The sequence below is a fragment of the Heloderma suspectum genome, chromosome 16 (genome assembly GCF_057233095.1).
Source record: "Heloderma suspectum isolate Gila_16-S chromosome 16, 16-S_ref, whole genome shotgun sequence".
Classification (NCBI taxonomy): Eukaryota; Metazoa; Chordata; class Lepidosauria; order Squamata; family Helodermatidae; genus Heloderma; species Heloderma suspectum.
In genome coordinates, this window is record NC_139473.1 from 5,430,290 (window position 1) to 5,454,123 (window position 23,834).

The 23,834-nt window shown below is 43.8% G+C and overlaps 1 protein-coding gene across 4 annotated transcripts in view; it reads left to right on the top strand.

Annotated features, from left to right (window-relative positions):
• VMP1 (vacuole membrane protein 1) overlaps positions 1 to 23,834 on the top strand; it is a 126,478-nt gene that overhangs the window by 61,922 nt on the left and 40,722 nt on the right. For all 4 annotated transcript variants that reach the window (XR_014786193.1, XM_084823358.1, XM_084823359.1 and 1 more), the window contains exon 8: positions 18,818 to 18,898. Coding sequence is in view for 3 of the 4 variants with exons in the window: in XM_084823358.1 (XP_084679484.1) it covers positions 18,818 to 18,898 (81 nt within the window). In the remaining variant the exon portion in view is untranslated. The remainder of the gene's footprint in view (positions 1 to 18,817; positions 18,899 to 23,834) is intronic.

Here is a 23,834-nt window from a genome sequence, read left to right on the forward strand (position 1 = left end):
AACCAGTTTGTTTTCTTAGTCGCTGGGTTGTTTGTTACCCTCCTCCTTCGTCCGCTGCCTCCCTCCCTCTCTGTATCCCAAATGCCTTTGCACAACTGCAGTACTGGCATAAAGAGGCTGGTTTGTTTTTTTTACTACTCTTGTCCACTGCCTCTGTAGCCTGACGAAACAATCCACGATTCTGTGTTCGCATGTAATGACAAGCTATGGGTTAAACAACCCACAGTTCACAACCCAACAATAAACCATGGGTTATCTTCATGGGTTGTTCGTGGTTAACAATCCATAATTAACCCACAGTTCCAGGTTTGCATGTAACAACAATCCATGATTCAACAAACCATGGTTTGTTACATGCGAACCAGATCAAAAAAAAAAGTAAAGGAAAACCTCCTGTCTGAGGGAAGGAAGCCAGTTGTAAGTATTTAAAAAGAAGCCAGTAGGAAGAGACATTTGTTATCCAGAAGGGACAGTGCTGTTCAGATAGTTGATTCTTTTGATCTTTGCATGTATGTCCGGTAAGGTGGTATTTGGAAATCAAGAGAAAAAAAACAGAGATTCTGAAACAGAAGGGAAGGATGACAAGTGAGAATTGTTGGAATGGGAAGAAAGCTAAGTCTTAAAATGTTCTTTTTTCCATCAGTGTTTTAAGATGTCCCAAGAAGGCACTATATTCCTCCAAGACCAGGATTCAAAGAGCTTCTCAAAGAGCCCTCAAAGGCTTTTGTGTATGCTCAGTGGCACTTTCAATTCCTTTTTCCTTTTGGAGAGTTCATTTATTTATTTATTTATTATTATTTATTAATAATGTTTTTATACCACATAATATTTAAAACCTCCAAGCAGCTAGGCTCCTATCCTACGGAAACTCCCCCAAATTTCCAAAAGGATTTACTGCCACGTTCCCCAAACTGGTTCCCTTCAGATGTTTTGGACTACAACTCACAGCATCCCCATGCCAGCCATGGCTGGGGGATGCTGAAAGTTGTAGTCCAATACTTCTGGGAGGCACCAGATCAGGAAAAGCTGATCTACTGTGCATCTTTCTGTGTCCACACTACTCAGCAAAACACAGTTCCAAGCCCTGTTGGACACACGGAACTAGTTACACGATTCTTTGGATCCCAGCTTGACCTTTTTTTTTCCCCTTCTCTGCTGGGCATTTCTCTTGCTGTACGTAATTCCTCCCGTCGCCAAGCTTCTGTTTCTTGGTCAGCATGCAGATCTGCTCCAGTTGGCTCCTGAATTCTCTCCGCACTTGATTTATAAAAAGGCTCCTTTTGGTTGCCAGACAGGGTGATCTTGTTGCTGTGACTTCTTCATCGCAAGCCAGCAAAGAGGCAGGCTTAAAATAGTGTTTGGGTTGGTTTCACAAAGGAGGGAGTGGGCAAGTTGATGGGAGGGTGCCATGTTTGAGACAGAAGAACCCCCCCCCCTTCCCACCCCACCACCACTCAGAAGGCATTGATTTGGGTCCAATTCTAAATGCCAAGCGTCGGCTGCCCCTTGGAGTTTTCCCATCACCCCTTTCCTGTCCTCCTCCTCCTCCTCCTCCTCCTCCTCCTCCATCAGTTTCCCTTCTTTTATTAATTGTTCTCTGCATCCAGCCTGTATTGCCTCAATGGGTGGCCACCGGGAGACAGGACTGCATGTCGTACATTCCAGGACCTTGAAGCATTCATTTTGCTAATGCATGCATGGGTGGGTCTGCCTTAACTCTTTCACCCCTTGGGGCAAAGCTCTGTATGAGATCAGCTTGCCTCATTCTTGCTTCTTCCCCTGTTTGAAACCAACTTGCCTCTAAAACGAGGGTGTTGAACCTCTTTCAGCCAGAGGGCTAGACATTTTGGAGAAGTGCTCGGGGGAGCATGCCAGGGCTGGGTGGAGCCAGAGGCAAAGGGGGTGGGCCAAAATACCAAAAATACTTGTATATTGTATCTTAAAGTGCTTCCAGCCCGTAACGAAGCCTTATGTCAGGAGCGCCCTAGTGGCCTCTTTCAGTACACTCCAATAGCCAACTCAAGACACAGATGAAAGGATTCTTTTTAAGGCTTTAATCTTTTTAGAACTTAATGACTCTTTCAGATGCTATCACCAGCGACTAAGCAATGAACAGCGGAGTAGCCTATGCTCCGGGTAGGCAGTTGGTCCCCGTTTGAAGGAGAATCACTTGAAGTCCCTGAACTTATGGGCTAGGGAGAGATCCTCCCTCTTTCCCTTGGGTCCACGGGACACAGCCGTTGCTTGTGTGCCAAACGGGCTTTACGCCTCCTTTCTGCGCCCTCCATCGCTCGTTGCTCCCTGCGTCTGCGTCGAGCGTCTAGCAAGCCCCCCTCCCTCACTCTCTCACTGCCCGGGTCACTATCTCAGGAATGCTGGCAGGAGGAATCTCTGCCAGCTGCTGTGCCTGTGAGGGATGAGCTGGCTCCTCTCCCACGGATTGCTGATCCTCCTCAGAATCAGAACTGCTCTGGGGTTCTATCAACTCAGTTTCCACCCTGACACCTTAGGAGAAGCATTTCAGCCTTTTAGAGTGTGGTGGGAAACTCTACGAAGGTCGTGAAACCACTGAACAGTTGGTGGTTGGGGAAAAGGAGGTATAGCCAGGGAAAGGGGACATGGCTTTCTGGGGAAACCCGGATGGCTGGATTGGGACCCCAAGAGATTTGCAGAACCATGCCTGAGGTTCTGTACTCCTGCTCTGAGAGATGCGCAGCTTTCCTGGAGTGGCCCTGTTTTCCACGTTTCTGCATGCCAAGCATGTGCTGTACCACTGAGCTGCAGCCCTTCCAGTGGTCTTACTCAGTACAAGGCCACTTCCTATGTTCCAGTGCTCCGCCCTCTGCCCTCACTGGGCACCAATAGGCTCCATCCATGTCCTTCCAGGCCCCACCCCTTGACCTCAAGAGTCCCCACCCCTTAGCTCCCGAACCCGGCCCCCTCTCGGTCTCAAGGCCCGTGGCCATCCTAAAACTGAGGTATGCGGGAGCTAATATTAAAACTGGTGGCTTCTCTGGAGGAATGAGGCTTGCAGGGGGTGGCAGAAGTTGCCTGGTTAAAAGGAAACTAAGCACACGACTGACATGGATTTCCAGGAGATGGCTGGGCAGTCTTGCTTAATAACACTCTGCATTTCATAAAGCAGGGGTGCCATACCTCAGGCACTGAAGCAGGCCATGCCCCCTTTCCCTCAGCCACCAATCTTTTGGTAGTTTCCCAGCTTTTGTGCCACTTCTTCCCCATTCTAAAAGATTGAAATGCCTCTCCTGAGGTTCAGCTACAGGCAGGAAAAGCTTGAAGCTAAAGTATGCTGTTATTTTTGGGCCCCGCCCTTTAGCCTCGCCCACCACTGGAATTCGGCCTCCAAGAGCTTCTCTGAAATGAGATTTGGCCCTCAGGTTGGAAGAGGTTCTGCACCCCTGATATAAAGGTTTTGAAAATAGAAGCATTTCACATATATTCTGTCGATAATCCAGATGACAATCTTGTAAAGTATGTTGGTCTTTTCCCTCATATCAGTGATGGAAAGAGTCGAGAGTGACCAGCTTAAAACAAGGCCAGTCTCGGCACCCAACACCCTTATGTTCTTATGAGCTTTTTGGAGAAAAGCTGGATGTTAATATTAATACTCATAACTAGTATTTCATTTTTTAAAAATGCAATCCAGTTTTACGAATGCCATACTGTGAAGGAGGTAGGTCCATTTAAATGCACGGGCCTTTCCGTGATCTAAGCACAGGGTTTAGATTTTCCATGCTGTCTCTTTTAAGCGCAGGATCCCAGTCAACTCTTCGCTCCTTCAAGGGGCCATTTTAGGATGTGCAAGGAATAAACCCCCTGTAGTTGTTGCGGTGGGGTTTTCTTTTTTTGATGAGTCACATTTTGAGCCTGGCATCTGTTTGTTTTCCCAAGTGAAACAGGCAAGTGATGAGTTAACAGGCGAGACGGTTGTCGGCAGAAGTGCTGAGTAATGAGTGTGTAAACCTTTTTTCCCCCCTGCCCCTCCTTCCTGGACTTCTTTGGCTATTGCAAGAGAACACAGTGTTCCTGAGCCAGTCATGTTCCGTTAACTCTCTCGCACACCTGTTGGCCAGTATTAAAGAAAGAAGGGAAAAAACAAAATAGAAAATCAGTGGGTGGTGTTAGGTTTCCTTTGTTACACTGATTTGAGTGGCTTGTAAATCCTCCCCAAATGCACTATGGGATGTCTTCATTTTAATTTCCATGTGTATTTCTCCCCCCCCCCTTTTTTTAAGTCCTTGGAACATGCAGACAACTCTTCCACTTTGGTCTCGTTCTTAATGATATTACTTTTCTCTCCATCCTCCCCGAGAAATCATAAGCCGGCGGTGTGGGCTGGTGTGGAGGAATGTGGATGCTCCAGTGATCTCCCCTCACCTTGGGGAGATTTTGAAACCTTTTCAAAGCGGGCTCGCTCTCCCAGGATCGATAGGGATACCAAGTTCGAAGAATTATGGAAATCTCCCAAGTTCATTCATTTGGCCCCCCGCAGGGGCTGAGTTTCTGCACCTCTGCCTTAGCCACATTGGGCATTCGGGCTCTCTGTTCATCTAACCCAATATTGTCTGCAGTGTGGGTCTCCAACCGTAGAGGTCTCCTCCCATCATCTGTTACCTGATCCCTTTAACTGGACTGCCGGGGATCAAACCTGGCATCCGAAGTGTGCATTCTGCTGCTGCGTCCCCTCCACTCCCAACCAACTTCTGCTGCTCCATTCCTTGTTTCTTATAGAGTTTCATTCCTCCTGCCTCATCCGTCACTTCTTTGTTCTCCTTTAGTGTAACACACAACCCCATCAGCTGTCTTTGTCTGTCTCCATTGCTTCTGTGAAATCCCCAGTGTGTGCAGCTGAAATAATCTTCCAGCACCTTTTCCGTATTTCTCCCCCTTTCTATTCTTGCATCCGTCTTTGGTTCCAGAAAGGGAAGGAAAGGAGAAAAAACACACACACAATGACAAATTTTAAATCCACTTTTATTACACTGTCTTCTTTGTGGTTCGGGAGTCGACATTTCTGGGGTGATTTCCCATTGATATATTCCTTGTTGTAACATAAGGGCTAGTTTATAAGATCGGGATGATTGAGTGGTTGTGCTTTTCCCATCCTGTGCCACTTTGTGGGGAGGTTGCTTGTCCACAAATGTCCATGAAAATAAATGCCTGAAATAGGCTGAAATAGAATCATAAATTGGAAGGGGGTATTAGTAGGTCATTTAGTCCAATGTGCTCTCAATGCATGAAATCCAACAGCTAGAGCTTCCCCAACAGATGGCTTGTCCATCCTCCGTTTGAAGACCCCCAGTGAAGGAGAGCCCACCCACCCCTCTAGTCAACATACTTCCAGAAGCAATTATTTCCAGACATTCCAATCCTGAGAAGTATCCTCGAGACAAAACGTTTCCCCCCCATTTGAGAAAATACCAAGAGTGTAAATCATGGATATTTCCTTTGTTGAGCTATGTGTTGAGCAAAAAACCTACAGCACCATTTAGTGCAGGGGTGTAGCAGCTCAGGCTTGGAGATCAAATCCAGCTCACTTGGGGGCCAAATTTGACCCTCTGAGATTTCTCTGATGTCCCCACCTCCTTCTCCTGGCCTCACATTATCTCCCTCCACCACTTGGGAGGTTTCCTTGCTTTTGTGAAGTTTTCTCTCCATTCGAAAAGGTTGAAATGCGTCTCCTGAGGCTTAGGTACTGGCAGTAAGGGCTTTAAGCTAAAATGTGCTGGTATATTTGGCTTTCCCCCTTTTGCCTTCAGCCGCACCCACCACTGGGATGCAGCCCCCAAGAACTGTTCCCAAATGGAATTTGGCTCTTGGGCTGAAAAAGGTTCTGCATCCCTGTTCATTGGCTCTGTTGTCGAACTGCTCTTACCTTCAAGATGTTTCTCCTAATGTGCAACCAGAATTTGCCTTCCTGTAACTGGGGCCCATTAGATCTAGTTCTGTGCCTTCTGGGGCAGCAGAGAACAAATCTTTTCCCTCCTCTCTGTGACAGCCCTCTAGGTATCTTCTCCCTGGCATCCTAGTCTTCTGTGTGCAGGGACCTTTTTTTCTTTGTGGTGATGTTGCTCCAACATGCCACTTCCCACCTCTACGATCCAAGAAAAACTTTGCCCCTTGATTTCTGCTCATCGTGTACAACAGGGATTGGGGCCGTGCAGCCCTCCCAAGGTTGTTGGTCTGCAACTCCCATCAGTCTCAGCCAGCATAGCCAGTGGTTATGGCAGTTGCAGTCCAACCACACCTGGAAGGCCGCCAGTTCTCCATCCCTGATGTACAATGACCCTGTGTGGATGCTTTCTCTTTGTTGGACCAAGGTCTGACCCACAACATGGGAATCGTAGTCCAAAGACTCTGGAGGGCACCAGGTTGGGGAATGGTGCCATGGAATATGGGTTCTCAAAGGTGGCCGACAAGGGAGGGAGGTGAAAAAGAGACAAGAAATTACACAGGAGTTTCCTATGTCCCAGAACAGATGGCACCATTTCTGGGCCAGGCTCTTATTTTTATTTATTTTCTTAATTGGTTTATATCCCGCCTTTCCCCTAAGAATAGAGCACACAGTAATATGATACAGATAAAATGTTGCACAATTAAAACACACTACATTAAAAACACATGGGTTAAAATCACGTTAAAAACACATCAGTTAAAGGGAGTAAGAGACAAAGAGCACCCACCAGTTAAAAACGGAATTTCACCAATAAGACCACTTAACAACCAAAGGCAGCCTGAATAAAAATGTATTTGCCTGCCAGTGGAAGTACAGCAGAGAGGGAGCCAACCTAGCCTCCCTGGGCATGGAGTTCCGGGGTCGGGGAGCAGCCACCGAGAAGGCCCTCAGTTGCATTTCTGCTAAATGCGCCTCTGACGGAGAGAAGGACCCAGGCAGGCTCCTAAAAGAGAATGCAGTCTTTCAAATTGCCTGGTTCCAACTTGTGTTGGGCTTTATAACCAGCATGCTGGAACTGTGCTCTTGAGCACCAGAGCAAAGTCAAGGCGAATGGCTAAAATCCCACATAAGCCCCTACTTAAAGTAAACCCATTGAAATGAATGGGAGTCCAGTTAGTCATAACTAGCTTAAGTTCTATCCATTTTAATGGGTTTACTCTAAGTAGAGCTCACATTGGATTTTACCCAATGAGGCTGCAATCCTACACACACTTACTTGGGAGTAAGCCCCACTGAAATCAGTAGGACTTGCTTCTGCAGTAGACACGCATAGGATTGGGCCATAAGGGATGCAGCACATGCAGTCATCCTAAAATGCAATCCCATAAAACAGATTATGGTGTGCCACAAGTCAGGATATTGCTTCACATTGCCCCGTCTTAGAGTTAAGCAGTTCAGATATTTGTGGGTAAAGCCAGGAGATGTTTTTGAGTGTGCTGGATCAGCTATTATTAATAGTAATTAGTAGAAATTGTTGTTTTTATCATGATTTTTTTTCTTTTTTTAATAAAGTGACATGCCCTATTCATGAAGTTGGGTTCAGTATGTTAAATATGTGGATAAAACGTTTGCCAGCTGTTGTCTTAGCTTCCCAATCTGTGCTCACAGGAACAGGCTTGCCTTGGATCAGCAGGCATATTTGCACCCGGTGCAGGTGATAGCTCGAGGCCACATAAGACAGACGGGAAGTCAGAAATGCAGTTTTAAAATGGCAGCTGAAAATCTGGACGTCTGCAGGGCGCACATGACTTTTTGTGCAGAGGGCCCTGGGTTGAAGCCTTGGCTTGCCTGCTGTGGGATCTCTGTACCTAGCAGAGGGTTCTGGGGTATGTTTAAGGGTGCGCAGCCAGTTCACAGGGTAGGGGAGCTGGCTTGGCCTTCTGGGCTTTGCTCAGAATGAACCATGTGCCCCAGCATGCCCCCCCCAAACTCCCCTGCAGCTTCAGCTTGCAAGGAAAAATGAGTCATCGTTGGGCAAAGTTGTCTTCCAGGCAAGCTGGGGCCATAGCTCATTAGTAGAGCACCTGCTTTGCATGTAGGAGGTCCCAGGTTCAACCTTTGGCATCTTCAGTTAGAAGGATCAGGTAACAGGTAATGGGAACAGCCCTTCCCTGCCCAGGACTCTGAAGAGCCAGTGCTGGTTGGAGTAAACCATGCTGGATTGACCCATGGTTTGACCTGGTATAAAGCACCTTCATATGTTCCAGTTTGCCTGCTGTTACTGATCTTCTTGAGGAGCCCTTGATAAGGCTGCCCTACTCTTCTTACAACTTTATTTGGGGTGTGGTCTTTGCACTGTGGACAAATTATCTGGACATTACACCCACGATGCCATTTTCTTTGACATGATGATGTGTGTCTCTGGATGTAAGGGATAAGAACTCTTTTTGGGGGAGTAGCCATGGGGTTGCCTTGTTAATTTTAGATTCACACACATGGGGAGGCAATATACATTTTGCCACACATATACATTCGGTTTCTCAGGATCTGTTCAGACCTCACCCATGGGAATACAACAGATTGCTTGATTGCTTGATTGCTTGATTACATCAGCTTTCCCCAACTGTTGCCCTCCAGATGTTTTGGACTAAAACTCCCATCAGCTCCAGTGCAGCATTTACTGCACCTAGAATAGTAGGTCCCGCCACCGTACAGACAGTATTGGATACTTCCCAGAGCATTTTGCCATCTTAAAGGCTAAGAAATGTATTATGGCATAAGCTTTCAAGGACTAGTGTCCACTTCATCATCAGCGTGTGTATTTCTTTACGCACACACGTACACGCGTGTACATATATCATATGTGGATATAGAAAAAAAATGTTAACAGTGAGATGAAACGCCAGGGCCGTGCAAAAAGTACCGTCTACAACAATTCTGTGTAAGGCTTAATGGACATTCACAACAGCAGTAATTGGTGATAACACAATCATCCTAGCATTACTAAGTTAATACCTGTACTGAGTCAGGATATCATTATTATGATTCAATCCAAAAAATGGTGGTCATGTTTCTGGTGTTCCCTGCTTAGGTTGACTGATAACTCAGTTGGGGGACCCTGACCCATTAGTCAAAAGATGAGTGTACCAAGAGATACCCTCCACGCTTTTAGCAGCCTCCCTCCCCAATAACCAAACTCATGTCCTCCTCCCTACCAAAGGCTCCTTTCTCACCTCAACAGGAAATAGATTTAGAAATGACATTGCATGAAATAAGTTTACATGTGATTAGCTTCTGTCCCCCACCCCCCTCTTTTTCATGTTATTTTTCAGCTAGTTTTGGTCCCACTTTACCAGGGGCAGCTAAACTATTGCTAGGAAATAAAGCTTTTATGCATTGTAAATGCGAGCTTGTGAACTGGTCTTTATTTTAACATCCTTTTCATTTTTTGAAGATGCCTAATTCCCAGCACTGTTATTGTGATCCGATGATTAATCCAGTGAAGTAATAACTAATCATTTAACTATTCCCGGCCGGTACAGCATTAGTGGCAGGAAACCCTTTTCCAGGCCCGCAACAGTCATGCTTTTGATAGGAACAGTGTTGAGCAAAATAAGAATAAGAATAATACACTTTACAATAGAGAAAATGAATCACAGTAGCCAGGAAGAGAGGAGAAGAAAGTCTAAATTCTTTAATTTGGGGAAAATAATGTTTTGCCTGTAAGTAACTTTCAAGTCTCATATATATGTTTCTTTTAATTAAAAAAAATCAGGGTCACTGGACTTTGTGCTATTTTTGGAGTGTAAAGAGTTTGAAGAAGCCATTTCTCAAAGTGAAATCCTTTTTTAAACCTCTTTGCATTTTTAAATAGGATAAAAAGTTGTGAAACTGACCTTGAAAAAGCATCTGGATACTGAAACTGTGAAAGGTCTTTTTGATTTTGCTGCAGATGGATTTAGGCTTGTTTTATTAAAGCAAGGAAATTCTCATAAAGACAATAAAATCAGAGCTGGGTGATGGTTGTGTTTTTGAAAAGGTGGGGCAAGAATTTGAAACTAGAAATCCAAATAAACAGAGAGCCAAATCATTTGAATTGATCTTTATAATTCTCTTTATTCACTTTGTCTTTTTTATCCTTCTAATTGTTACAACCTCTTTGTCTTCAGACCTTAACATATCAGCACTTATTGTTTATTTTTGCTATTCCAATATTCCTTTCCTAAATGTTTTTAGAAAGTCCGGAGAAAAATGCAGGATGAATGAAAGAGACCTTACAGAGATTATTTGACATTACAATTTTTTTTGATATATAATCATAATTCATGACTGTTAGAATTTAGTATAGAAAATTTACAGCTCCTAGAATTTTTGAAGCCTTAAAAAATATTAATTAAAGAGGGGTGGAGATAGAGAAACAGAAAAGTTGCACTCAAAGTGAGAATTTGCTAAGAACTGGTGTTTGTATTTATTAGGACAAACAGTAAACTTCTCTCTCTCTCTCTCTCTCTCTCTCTCTCTCTCTTTCTCTCTCAATTTAGCATTTTGATCCCTTTTATAAGTTACTTTTTATTCCAGAAATCCTAGATATTTGACCATTGATCTTGTCCCCATGGCACTAAATTCTCCTTGAAATCCATGATAAAGGACTAAAGTATTTATTTATTTGAAGTATCTAGAAATAGGAGCTTTTCTCAAAATGTTGAAAACTTAAATGTTGTAATCATTTATGTTTTAGGATTACCATGTCCTCAGCTTTTTTCACGACTTTTAACAAGGTAGTTCTTCAAATCTCTTTATTAACATGTTACCTGCATTCATCTCGCTTGCCAAGGAGGTTATACTAAGAGTGATTTAAAGTGTGTAACAGTCCAAAGAAAATCCAGTCTGTTTTTAGGGTACTGTAGTTCATACCTGTTTAGTTTTTAAATCCTGTAAACCTGGCATTTAAGTGTACTCTGTAAGCAGGTTTTTACAGCCAAACCAAGAAGGTTTATAAAATTTAGAAATTTGTAAACCTATTATAAGCATAGGTTTATAAAATTGCAAATGTTACAATAACCCATGTGCCTTGTGAAATCGTTTTGGCAAAATAGGAACTGAAAATGTAATGCTAAAATCTAGCATTGTAGTGCAAACAACAGAGGGAAATTTCTTATGAAATCCTTCTACAGAAGGAAATATTTTTGTTCACTTCTCCTTTATTTCTCTTGCTCTGTTCCCCCCTCCCTTTCCTTTTTAAACACATTTGTTTCAATCCAGGAAGGGGTGCAATATGCATACAGTCTCCCCATGCCCAGTTGTGCCTAAACTGTGGTCCCAAAGGCTTCATGTCTGCTGTTGAGTCCTGAAACCTTCCGTCCCTCTTCTCCCTGTGTCTCATTAGGAAGGGGGCGTCTATAGGCATTCTTTCCCCATTCCCATTTTTGAAAGCTCCGTACATGCTCCTATGTGCCCATGTTACATTTTGTGTAGAGAGCACCAAATTGTACCTCTCAACAGTATTCAACCTGGTTTTCAAGAGCTGTGTGTTAAATTTTGGTTAGGGGAAGCCCAGTTGTATGTCTCAAACCATATTCTTTCAGGGGCAAGTAGTATCTTCCATTGGATTATGGACTCTGTTTGTTTCTAACTGGCATTTATCAGTACATTAGAACTGGCTGTCTCTGCTAATTTATATTATCAGTGTAATAACTCCCAATAATGGCTGCATGATTTCAAAGATGACCTTGCTGATCACTTCTAAACATCACTGACTTTGGTAAAAGGGAAGTGTGTATTCTAATTAAGCCTCTGCCATAAGTTATCAGTTAAGCTTTATTTTCATACATACATACATGGGGCAGTATCCTATTTGGCACTAGAACTAATGTAAAAATAGTGCTTGCTGGCACAACTGGTTTCCCCAGAAAACCCGTGACACCAGCAAACACTATTGGCGTTGTGTTGCAGCTACGCTAGTGTGATGTAATTTATATTAGTGATAGTGACAAACAGGATACTGCCAGTATATATAGATACATACAAACATAAGCACATCTAAAAACTTTTAGCCAGAGGGACTGATCATGCAGCAACCTTTTTCTTATGTAGTTCGGCTTAAACTAAATTCCTCACTTTAAAATATATGTCAGCAATAGTTAATTCTGTAAGACATGCCATTAAATTCTTCTTAGCATATTTTCAGAAGTTTGTTATGAAATGAACAAAACTTCTCCCACCCTTGTCAGCAAAAACTAGCAGTTAAAAGTCATCAATATGAATCAGTGAAGAACTTGGAGATGATTATGCACCTCTCATACGTATACAAAATGATGAAAGCTTTTGTCCCCAGATTGTGAAAGTGAAATACTATGACATTCTAGTATCTTTAGATAAGAAATGGCTCCCTGGGTGACACCAAAATTCATCAGCACCCATGTCTCTTCTGTAAAATAATAATAATAATAATGCATGTGTGATAAAACTGTTAATTTTCAAAACTGTTGCAGCTCTTTTAAGAAGAATGGGATTCAGTTTATGAAACAGTAGGGTGTTTTGCTTTTGCAAATCTAATAAGAAAGCTTTATATGTGTGTGTGTGCGCGTGCGCAAGTATAACACACCAACATGAACCAAGGCTAGACAACATGTTGGCAAAATTTACATATATAGACTTACGTTCACTTATCAAGCCTATATCTTTTGTGGTTATCTTTAATCTCATTTTATTGATAGAAATGGAACAATATGCATACAACACATTCCCTTCTAGAGCACTATAAGTAAGCTTTGATCAGGCAGAAATTTTTGAGCTTCATGTGAAAAGCCTCACTTTTATTTTAAAAAAAGATCTATTTCTGCTTTTCTATTTGTGTTAAAACTTAAAGCATTCATGTTGAATTATTTATAACTTAGAGGTGATGTTGGTTCTTTTTAAAACAACAACAATCTAGATACTTTATTTTATTGATTATGTTTTTATTCCACCCAAAAGCCGAAGTGCTCTGAGCAGTTTGCAGCAGTTAAAACCATGAAATACAAGAACATGATAAAACATAATATAAAAGTTTAAAACTACGGTATAAAACCAAAGTAGACAATATGGGTGAATATCTCTTAAAGACAGCACCTTTCCCATTAAGAACTGTAAAGATTGGGACTTTTCAAAATAATTTTTGTTGAAATTAACATGAGAAAACCTTTTACCATCAGTTTAAATTTAAACCATTTAAGTCAAAACTTTCTATCAGTTTGCTTACATCTAAAATGACCTTGTGGTACAGAGAAAACTTTGGAGAAATTGGCTATTGATTCTTCAGTGTTAGATATGAACCCCACATTTATCAGTATCCTCTAATTTTTGTCTTCACAAGCAATACATCTGTATCACAGCAAGAGGAGAGAATGTTAATCACAAACCCATATAAAGGGGATCATAAAAAATTAATTATGTACATGAATACATTTTTTATGTTGAGTTTGAAGTGATTATTTACACAACTGTTCAGTTTAATAACTTGGGGCAGTATCTAATTCAGTACTAGTGCTAATGTAAATTACGTTGTACTAGCGTAAGCAACCTCTAGGACAACGCCAATAGCGTTTGGTGGTGTGACGGGTTTTCCGGGGAAACTGAGCATTGCCCTAGAGATCACTTACACTAGCGTAATGTCATTTACTTTAGCGCTAGCATCAAATTGGACACTGCCTCTGCCCTAGTATTTTTCTTTTTATATTGCATGTCACTAAAATAACAAATTGGAAATGTCTTTGATTATACAGCCATTAATGGAAAATATAGTCATTTTAATCAAATTCAAGGTGTGTGTGTGTGTGTATAGCAATCAGGACTAGTAGCCATTTATAGCCTTATCCGTGGTGAATTTGTCCAGTGCCCTTTTAAGCCATCCAGTTGGTGGCCATCACTACATCTTGTGGACATCTCAACACCACCTCCGAGCTCAGTGGAGAATATCCTTCTACATATGCCATTGGTGTTCCACCTTAGAAAACCAAGGGTCGTGTTGGTGGCTTTTCTGCTCTGGAGCTCTCCGCCTTTTGAGCTTCGCGCTCCTGATGAAGTATCAAACTCATTGGATCAAGGGTTGGAGAGGACTGTTGGGCACAGCATGGTTCGGGATGCTGTGACTCCAAAAAGGGGCTTTTACTAGCTCAGGTTGGTGGCTGCTCCTAGAAAATTATGCCCCAGTTATTCTGATTGTTGTTGTTGTTCAGTCGTTCAGTCGTGTCCGACTCTTCGTGACCCCATGGACCATAGCACGCCAGGCCTTCCTGTCCTGCGCTCTCTCCCGGAGCATGCTCAAGTTCATATTCATTGCATCCGTGATGCTATCTAGCCATCTCATCCTCTGCCGTCCCCTTCTCCTTTTGCCTTCAGTCTTTCCCAGCATCAGGGTCTTTTCCAGGGAGTTTTCTCTTCGCATTAGGTGGCCAAAATATTGGAGCTTCAGCTTCATTATCTGTCCTTCCAATGAGCACTCAGGGTTGATTTCCTTTAGGATGGACTGATTTGACCTCCTTGCAGTCCAGGGCACTCGTAAGAGTCTTCTCCAGCACCACAGTTCGAAAGCATCAATTCTTCGGCGCTCAGCCTTCCTTATAGTCCAGCTCTCACAGCCATACATTACTACTGGGAAAACCATAGCTTTGATTAGACGGACCTTTGTCGGCAAGGTGATGTCTCTGCTTCTTACTATGCTGTCTAGGTGTGCCATAGCTTTCCTCCCAAGGAGCAAGCGTCTTTTAATTTCATGGCTACAGTCACCGTCTGCGGTGATCTTGGAGCCCAAGAAAGTAAAATCTGTCACTGCTTCCATTTCTTCCCCTTCTATATGCCAGGAAGTGATGGGGCCAGATGCCATGATCTTCGTTTTTTTAATGTTGAGTTTCAAACCAGCTTTTGCACTCTCCTCTTTCACCCTCAACAAGAGGCTCTTTAGATCCTCTTCGCTTTCTGCCATTAGGGTGGTATCGTCTGCATATCGGAGGTTGTTGATAATTCTCCCGGCAATCTTAATTCCGAGCTGTGATTCATCCAACCCAGCATTTCTCATGATGTACTCTGCATATAAGTTAAATAAGCAGGGTGACAATATGCAGCCTTGTCGTACTCCTTTCCCAATTTTGAACCAATCGGTTGTTCCATGTCCGGTTCTTACTGTTGCTTCTTGACCCTCGTACAGGTTTCTCAGGAGACGGGTAAGGTGGTCTGGTACTCCCATCACTTTAAGAATTTGCCACAGTTTGTTGTGATCCACACAATCAAAGATGCCTTATTAACACATGCATTATTAAAGTTCAGGCTTGTCTACTGTAATGTTCTCTATCTGGGGTTGGCTTTTGAAGTCTGTCCAGAATCTTCAGTTAGCTCAAAACATGAGCAAAAGAGAGCACGTTACTCCAGTGCTAAAACAACTTCATTGGTTTGGTTAGTTTCTGAGAACTATTCAAAGCGCTGTTTTCAATGGGGCCCAACTTATCTATGGGAACAGCTTCACCCTTATCAGCCTCCTCATACAGATATCTGCAAGAGAAGATTTGCTAAAAATCTTTTCTTTGTTGAAGGTTAGATATCGATAGGGACAAGTTGCATGGCTTTCTTGGTGGTGGCCCCTCTGTTTTTGACAGTTTCCTCCCCAGAAAGCCTGTCAGACTAGCTTTGTCTTCACGGCTTGAAAAAATAGTTAAAATAGTTATTTCACCAGGCGTCCAAGACAGGTTGGAGTTTTTTAACTGATTCGGTAGCTGTTTTTCCACTGCTGTGCTGCTGGTGGGTTGGAGTTTTAAGTGGATTTGACTCAAAGTTTAATTGTGTTGTGGCTTTATTGAAATCGATGCTCTTAATTATCTTGTTCTTTTTGTGCTCTTGTAATCCGCCCTGCAGAGGCCCATTGGGTCATGCGCTGGCATGCATATATATGTGTGAGTGTGTGTGTGTGTGTGTGTGTGTATGTGTGTGTGTGTATGTATGTATGTGTGTTTGTATATATGTATGTGTATGTATATGTGTGTGTGTGTGTGTATGTATGTATGTGTGTGTGTGTATGTGTGTGTGTGTATATATGTATGTGTGTGTGTGTGTGTGTGTGTGTGTATATATATATATATATATATATATAAATTAATTAATTTTATTAATCACCCATCTGGCCATCACCCAGCCACTCTGGGCGATATACAACAATAAAAACAGTTTATACAATAAAATTCAACATTAAAAACATCACATTTCTAAAATTACCCTAGCCCACCCCAAATGCCTGCCTGAACAACCATGTTTTTAATGCATGGTGGAAGCTCAAGTAAATAAGTCTGAACATCTTCAGAGGCGATGTAAAAATGTTCTGTTTGGGATTAATAAGAGTTCCCTTTGCATACTTTAAAAAAAAATGTGTGTGTGACACATTTATTTTGTATTATGTAAGCTATATCTTTGTCATGAAGCTTTTTATCGTAACATCCTTTGTAGCAATACTGTGTCTTATAAACATCACCACCAGACCTTGAGCCCTTTTTGGATCAGGCGGGCTATAAATCTAGAATTTAATAAATTAATTTTAAGGTACTTCCACCATTCTGACATGCTCAATGAATTTGGTATAGATGGGTGCCTGTGAGCCCAGAAATCTCAATTTACCATTGTTGTGGAACACAGAGCCTTCCCAACCTGGTGCCCTGCAGATGTTTTGGACTACAACTCCCAGCATTCCTCCCAGCATTCCTCCCAGCATGATCACGAGTGTGTTGTTGCACTCATGTCCTACTTGTGGGCTTCCCCTTTGGGCATCTGGTTGGCCACTGTGGGAACAGAGTGTTGCACTAGATAGAGCAGAATGCTGCTCTTAAAGTTCTTATCCTGGGTTTCAACCCATGGTTTGAAGCCAAGCTTCTTTGCAATTAAGTTTGTGTCAGCCACAATTCATCACACCAGGCGACAGCTGAAACCACAGTTAACTAAAACTGGAAGTAAATGCTTCTGAAGTTGTCCCCTTGTCCATGTGAGATGGGAGTCCAAGGCTTCCTGCGGCTCGTGCACATCACACTAACCTATGGTTTAGCTGACATCTGAATGCAGCCTGCATGTCTACCTTTCTCCTCACCTTCACAGCCGCCTTTTCGCTTTCTTCTCCTGAAAACAAAATGGTAGCGCAGCAGTTACAATCTAATTTAGGAATTGTTTGCTCCCACATCCTTCTGCCCGCCCTTTTGAGATGGTCAAGGGAGGCACTACTTTGTATCCCACCCCCATCTGAGGTTACGTGGCCTTCTCCGTGGTGGCACTTAACTTCTGGGACTCTCTCCCCCAGGAAGCCCATCTGGCCTCCTTCCCTTTCCATTTTTTAATCAAGGCTGCCCTTTTTTTGGCAGGCCTTTCAGGTATTGTTTGAGTGGAGTGCTGTTTTTGATGTTGCGTTTCTCTTTTTACTGATTGACTTTTAGTTATGTGGGTGTTTTGTGGGATTGATTGCATTGTCTTTTGGAAGCCACTTTCGGGGGCTTTTTCTGGCTGGATCGATAATGGTAGGTGATCTTCCCTGAAGGCCAGCTCACCCATCACCGCTAATCTTTCATGAAATGTGCAACCGCAAAAAGATTGCTTAGTGCGTTCCTGGTTCACACGGGGGGGGTGGTGGTGGTGAGATTTAGTAGGATCAGCCACTACCTTCCACGAATCAAATATGTGCCCCGCAACATACCCCCAGAGGACTCCTCTGTCAACACAGTTCCGCTGCAAACGTTTATGTGAAAAGGCTGCCTTGTAGCTCAGGGGTGCAGAACCTTAGGCCTGGGGGCCAAATCTGGCCCTCCAAGGTTCCTCAGATGGCCATGCCCCCTTCCCCTGGCCATACCCTTCCCCCTCAACTGCTGATCACTTGATGATTTCCTGGCTTTTGTGCAGTTTTTTCCCCATTCTAAACGGTTGAAATGCCTCTCCTAAGAACTAATTAATGGCAGGAAGAGCGTTCAGCTAAAATAGGCTGGTATTTTTGGCCCTGCCCCTTTTGCCTTCAGCACCTCCCACTAGTGGAATGCAAGAGTTGGAATGTAAGAGTCCCCAAGAGTTTCATCGGAGTGGAATTCCGCCCTCGAACTGAAACAGGTTCAGCACCCCCGTTGTGGGTAGAAAGCTTAGAAAATCAGCACATAGCCTTCGACTCTGTCTGGCGATGGTTCGCTGAGTGTTTGGGGAGGCCTCATCTTCGCTGAACTTGTTACCTTAACTGGAGATCCTGGAGACGGAAGTCTGGTACCTTTTGTGTGCCAAGCATGCGCTCTACCACTGAACCACAGCACTTTTGCTGGATCACTGTGTTGTACCAGGTCAATCTGTATTTTGTGTAGAGGTCATGGATGACGTCAGCTGTGATTTGGTGGAACTACAGGCTGCTTGGTGGACAAATTCTGGCTCTGGATTCCTTCCCTTCCAAACAACACAATCGCTAAATGGAGTTAATTGGCTTTTTATGACTCTCTAAAGACTTAATTCAGTGGTGCCAAGGGGACAATGCCAGGAGGGGTGTAATTTTTTGTGTGTCCTTGAGCGATGAGCATGATCTGTGTCACGACACTTTGGGCAGGTGATGCTATCAGGAAAGGCTGAAAATGTGCATCTGGGACCATTCAGGATTTCGGTTTGATTCAGCATGCCGGATGCCTGGTTCACCAAATGTGACAGTTTTATATTCCTCCCCCCGCCCCCCCCCCCGCGCCTCAGTGAAAGCTTTCTAATTAATCTCACTTGCACAATACAGGGTGGGGAGAGAGGTGTGAGAAAATGTAACTCTGTGAAATTGGCAAATAACTTCCAGTCGTGGTGGCTGTGTGTGTGTGTGTGTGTGTGTGTGTGTCTTCCCCCACCCCTTTAGTTACTTAATTTGCTGTTTTTCTTTGTTCACAGGATTTCGCCTCTCGTGCTAAGCTGGCGGTCCAGAACCTTGTGCAAAAAGTTGGGTTTTTTGGCATCCTGTCATGTGCTTCAGTAAGTTCTCTCCAATAAACAAATGGATTGAATGGTGCTGTTTATATATAGCCCACCTTTCCTCTTCAGGAGCAGTGAGGCATAGGAGCTTTTGATTTATTTACGATTTATTTCATTACATTTGTCTATCCCACTTCTCAGACAGATATTCTCTCCCCAAATGGCTCATGCCAATTAAAAGAGATGAGGGGAGGGGGGACAAAAATAAGGATAAACTAATTGATTTGTTTCCATTAAAATCTTGAATCTCTGGCCTTTTACACTGGTCGTGCTTTACCCCAGACTTCCTCCTGATGTTTGGAGAATGCTCACCGTTCCTGACTCTTGACTGTGTTGTTTGGGGCCAATGGGAGTTGAAGTCTGAAACATCTTGAGGGCTGAACCTGGGACTTTCTGTATGCAAGGCATGCGTTGTACCACCGAGCAATGCTCCCTCCTGCCAAAACCTTTATTTCTCCCCAGTCTCTGCCTCTGGTGACCTCGCCACAGTTCTTTGTGTATGCTGCAGACTTCCCCATTTACTTAATTGAAGGGGCTACTACCAATGTTGAGGGAGAGACCATAATTCAGTGACAGATCCCTTGTTTTGCATGCGGAAAATCCCTGGATCAGTTCCCAGCATCTCCAGGTAGGGCTGGAAAAAGCCCTGTCTGAAACTCTGGAAAGCCACTGGCAGTCAGTGTAAACCAGAGATTGGCAGAAAGTAGATCTCCAGATGTTTTGGACTTCAGCTCACAGCATTCCTGACCACTGGTCATGCAGGCTGGGCTTTTGAGAATTGACATCTGAAACATCTGGAGATCTACCTTCTGCCCACTCCTGATACAGTTAACACTGAGCTAGATGGACCAATGGTGTGACTCGGTATAAGGCAGCTTCCTTGGTTCCTATTTAAACTAGACCTTTATTCAGAACCCTGAGGACTGGAGTCTTGCATTTATTTTGCAGGGAAGGACTGTAGCTCAGTGGTAGAATATCTGTTTTGTATGCAGGAAGTCCCAGGTTCAGTTCCTGGTGTCTCCAGGTAGTGCTGGGAAAGACCCCTGCCAGAAATCCTGGAGGGCTGCTGCCAGTCAATGTCAACAGTACTGAGCTAGATGGACCTAGTGGTCTGCCGATACACGGCAGCTGCCTATGTTTACTCCAGTTGACAGTAGCTCTATAAAGACTCAGGCCAAGGCTTGAATCCAGAATCTTCTTGACAAAGCACCTGTGCTTTACAATGTTGGCTAGGGAATGCTGGGAGTTGTAGAATTTTTTTTCTGTCTAAATATGCATAGTATTATCCCTTTGTGTCCTTAATTAATAGCGTAATTAGTAGTAGCCTAATTTCTTTATTAGCATAGAGGTGGGTGTTTTTTTTAAAGACAGCAATGATAAAATACATACTTTATCGGCAGGGATAGAGAACCTTTGGCCTTACTGATGATGTTGGACTACAACTCCCATCAACCCAGACCATTGCCCATGCTGGCAGGGGAAGATAGGAGTTGGAGTCCAACAACTGGAGCCCCAAAGGTTCTCTGCCCGTGCTGTACAGGGTTAGGGTCGACAGCAAAGATGAATTCTGCTGACCTTCTCTCAGTCCTCTAGCTGGTGAAACGCTCATCTTTCTTTCTATTTTTGTTATTTTTCTCTTAGGGATTTATACCCCTTGCCCTTTCATCCGATTCTCAGGGCAAACTTATGCAATTTCAACACGCAGCAGAGCAGATTAAAAACATAAATTGAAACGTCCAAAAATGGTACTTTGGAAATCTCTTCTTTTGTTCCTTCTGCTGCCACTTCTCTTTACTTTTCTTCTTTTTTTCAATCCCTGCTCGAAGCACATATCTGCATTGTCTAGCTCCTTTTGAGTCGGTCAATTTAACTAAACCTTCATGGCATTTTTGTTGCTGCATCTGAGTCACTGCATCGCAGTCACCCTCTTATGAGCCATCTCTGAATAAGCTGACTTGAGCCGAAGTGAAGTGCAGGATAACTGGAAATCACAGGGCAATGAGAGAGATGTAAATCTGTCTGTCTGCGTCTCCTTTTCCCTTTCTCCCTCTTTGCTTATTACTGTTCAAATAATCGCCTTAGTCAATGCTTGCTTTGATTCATTCCCCCCCCCCCCAAAAAAAGAGACATACCATCCCTTGCATCCTGCTGCATAGGACAGCCATTTGCTTAAATTTGGGCATTAAGAAGCATCCAATTTCTTTTCTTTTTTGAGGCTGTCAGGCTATGCCCATTAAATTTAGGGGTGCAGAACTTCAGGCCTGCAGGCCAAATCTGGCCTGCCTGAGTTCCCATTCTGGTCTTCTTGGGTTCTCCAGGTGGTTCTGCCCCTTTCCCTTGACCACCACATTTGGTGGCTTCTCAGCTTTTCTGTGGTTCCGCATCCCACCCTGTTCTAAGAGGCTGAGATGCCTCTACTAAGACTTGGGAGTCTTACGCTGGCTGGGGAATGGTGGGAGTTGTAGGACTTCTTTCCATCTAAACATGTATAGGATTGTACCATTAAGCAAAAATGATCTGACCCCCTTCTAGCTTCAGGCCCAGCCACCACTGGAATGCAGCTCCTGAGAGCTTTTACAAAACTGAATTTGGCCCATGGGCTGAAAGAGGTTCAACAACCTTACATCAAACCAAGCAAACACCAAAAACAAAATGAGGATGACAACACAAAATTAAAACAGTGGTAGGTCAGTCGAAACATATGATGCTTTCCCCTCTGCATGCGCGCACACACGGTCTGAAGCAATGCTGTCCATTCTGCCTGCCCAAAATTCCTGCTTGCTTAAAGAGGCAATCCTGTACACCAGCTTTCCCCGACCTGGTACCTCCCAGATGTTTTAGTTTACACTTCCCAGTATTCCTGACCATAGGCCATGCTGGCTGGGGCTGATAGGAGTTGAGGTTCCAAACATCTGGAGGGCACCAGGTTGGGGAAGGCTGCTATATTATTATTATTATTTTATTATTTATTACATTTCTATACCACCGCATAGCCAAAGCTCTCTGGTTTACAAAGTTTAAAAACCATTAAAAATGCAGTACACAAAGTTTAAAATGCTGTCCATTCTGGCTCCTCCTGGACCTCGCCTGTTTTGATCAGTCCTGAAAGAATTCTTAGAGCGCTACAGAGCTTCTGGCTCTTGATATGGTAGCCCCTTGCCCTACAATACAGCCACTGTCCTGTATTTGAAGGGCTGTTGGAGGACAATATTTGAAGGCACCCTCTGTTGGAAGGGCTGTCCAGCCCAAGTCTGGTTTAAAGATAAAGAACCCTCAGAAAGGAGAGCAGCAGAGGCCGAACGCGGACTGAGCAGGAGCACGGGTCACCTGACTACCGTCTTCCCCACTGTAGTAAGGCGTATTGTATTCCTATTTAAATTATAGTAATGGTTCCTAGACTTGAGAGGCAGTGTGGTGTAGTGGTTAGAGGGTTGGACCGGGACTTGGGAACCTGGGTTCTACTCTCCACTCGACCACGAAGCTCCCTGGGTTACTTTGGACCAGTCGCTGACTCTCAGCCCTAACCTACCTCACAGGGGCGTTGTGAGGAGAAAATGGAGAGGAGGAGGACCAGGTGAGCCACCTTGGCTTCCTTACAAGAGGAAAATGGGCAGGATAGAAATGTAGTAATACATAAAATAAATAAAATAAACTTGCATCTGTGCATATAACCTAGCACGTGCAGATGTGCATTGTCCCTTGGCCTCTTCCTCTGGAGACGTATTTCCTCTTTTTTGGCAGTGCGTAAGTGGCCACCGTAGCTCACGAGCTGGCCCAGGTAGCTTGGCATCCGAGCTCAGCCCGAAATGGCCCCTTTGCCCCCGGAACTGCCCCACCCACCCATAGCCACCTTGGATGTGTTCCTCGTGCAGTGGAATTTAAGCCTCCTACAATGAACTGCAAGTGAAGCTGCAGGCGAAATGCTCGCTGCACCGTCTCGCTCAAGTTTGGCTGAGGACGCTGGATGGGTCCAACCCCATCCTGTAGGCTGAGGTTTTTGCGTTCAAAGTGTGTGCCCTGCACAGCAAGCCACAATGAAAGGGAGGCGACCTAAGATTTATCTGAAGAAGAATACGCGTCATTTATTTCACTTCTGGGGAACGTGACGAAGCTTTTGCTCTGCCGGTTGTGCAATGCTGGTGTGTCTGTGTTTTAATTTGAAAAAAGCCATTTTGGTTTTGAACATGCCCCGGTCTTCTCTCCCTCCCCTGTACATTGCGACATCCGAAGTTTAATCTCTAGAACATTTTGTGCTCCTTCTGCCTGATGCGAATAAACACACACCCCTCTCTCTGGGTTTTGCTTTCAGCTGTGGTGAATCCTACACTATCTTTTAGTGTGCCCTCCGCAGCATCAGGGCTGTTCAATCACACAAATAAATAAAAAGGGAATCAGCTATATAAAGTCTTCTGGAAGCACCAGGAGAGCAATCTCTTCCCAATCTCAAGAGTGTCTGGAGGGTTTTAGGTTGGTTTACTTTGTAATGCTATCTTACAGGCTTACCGACTCCGCGTTCGTTAACTAATGCAACCAGCCCAGCAAACTCCCTGCTTGCTTAAAAATGCAATCCTATACACCAGCTTTCCTCAACCTGGTACCTTCCAGATGTTTTGGTTTCCAATTCCCAGCATTCCTGACCATTGGCCATGCTGTCTGGGGCTGATGGGATTTGAAGTTCAAAACATCTGGACGGCTCCAGGTTGGGGAAGGCTGCTATATTATTATTTATTACATTGCTATACCACCCCATAGCTGAAGCTCTCTGGGCAGTTTACAAAGATTAAAAACCATTAAAAATACAGCACACAAAGTTTAAAAACCCTTTACATAAAAACACACAAACAGACAGTACACGCAGAGACAACATATATCTAAAAACAACTTTTAGCAATCAACTGTAACCATAAGGCAAATCCATGACTTGATTAAAGCTCAT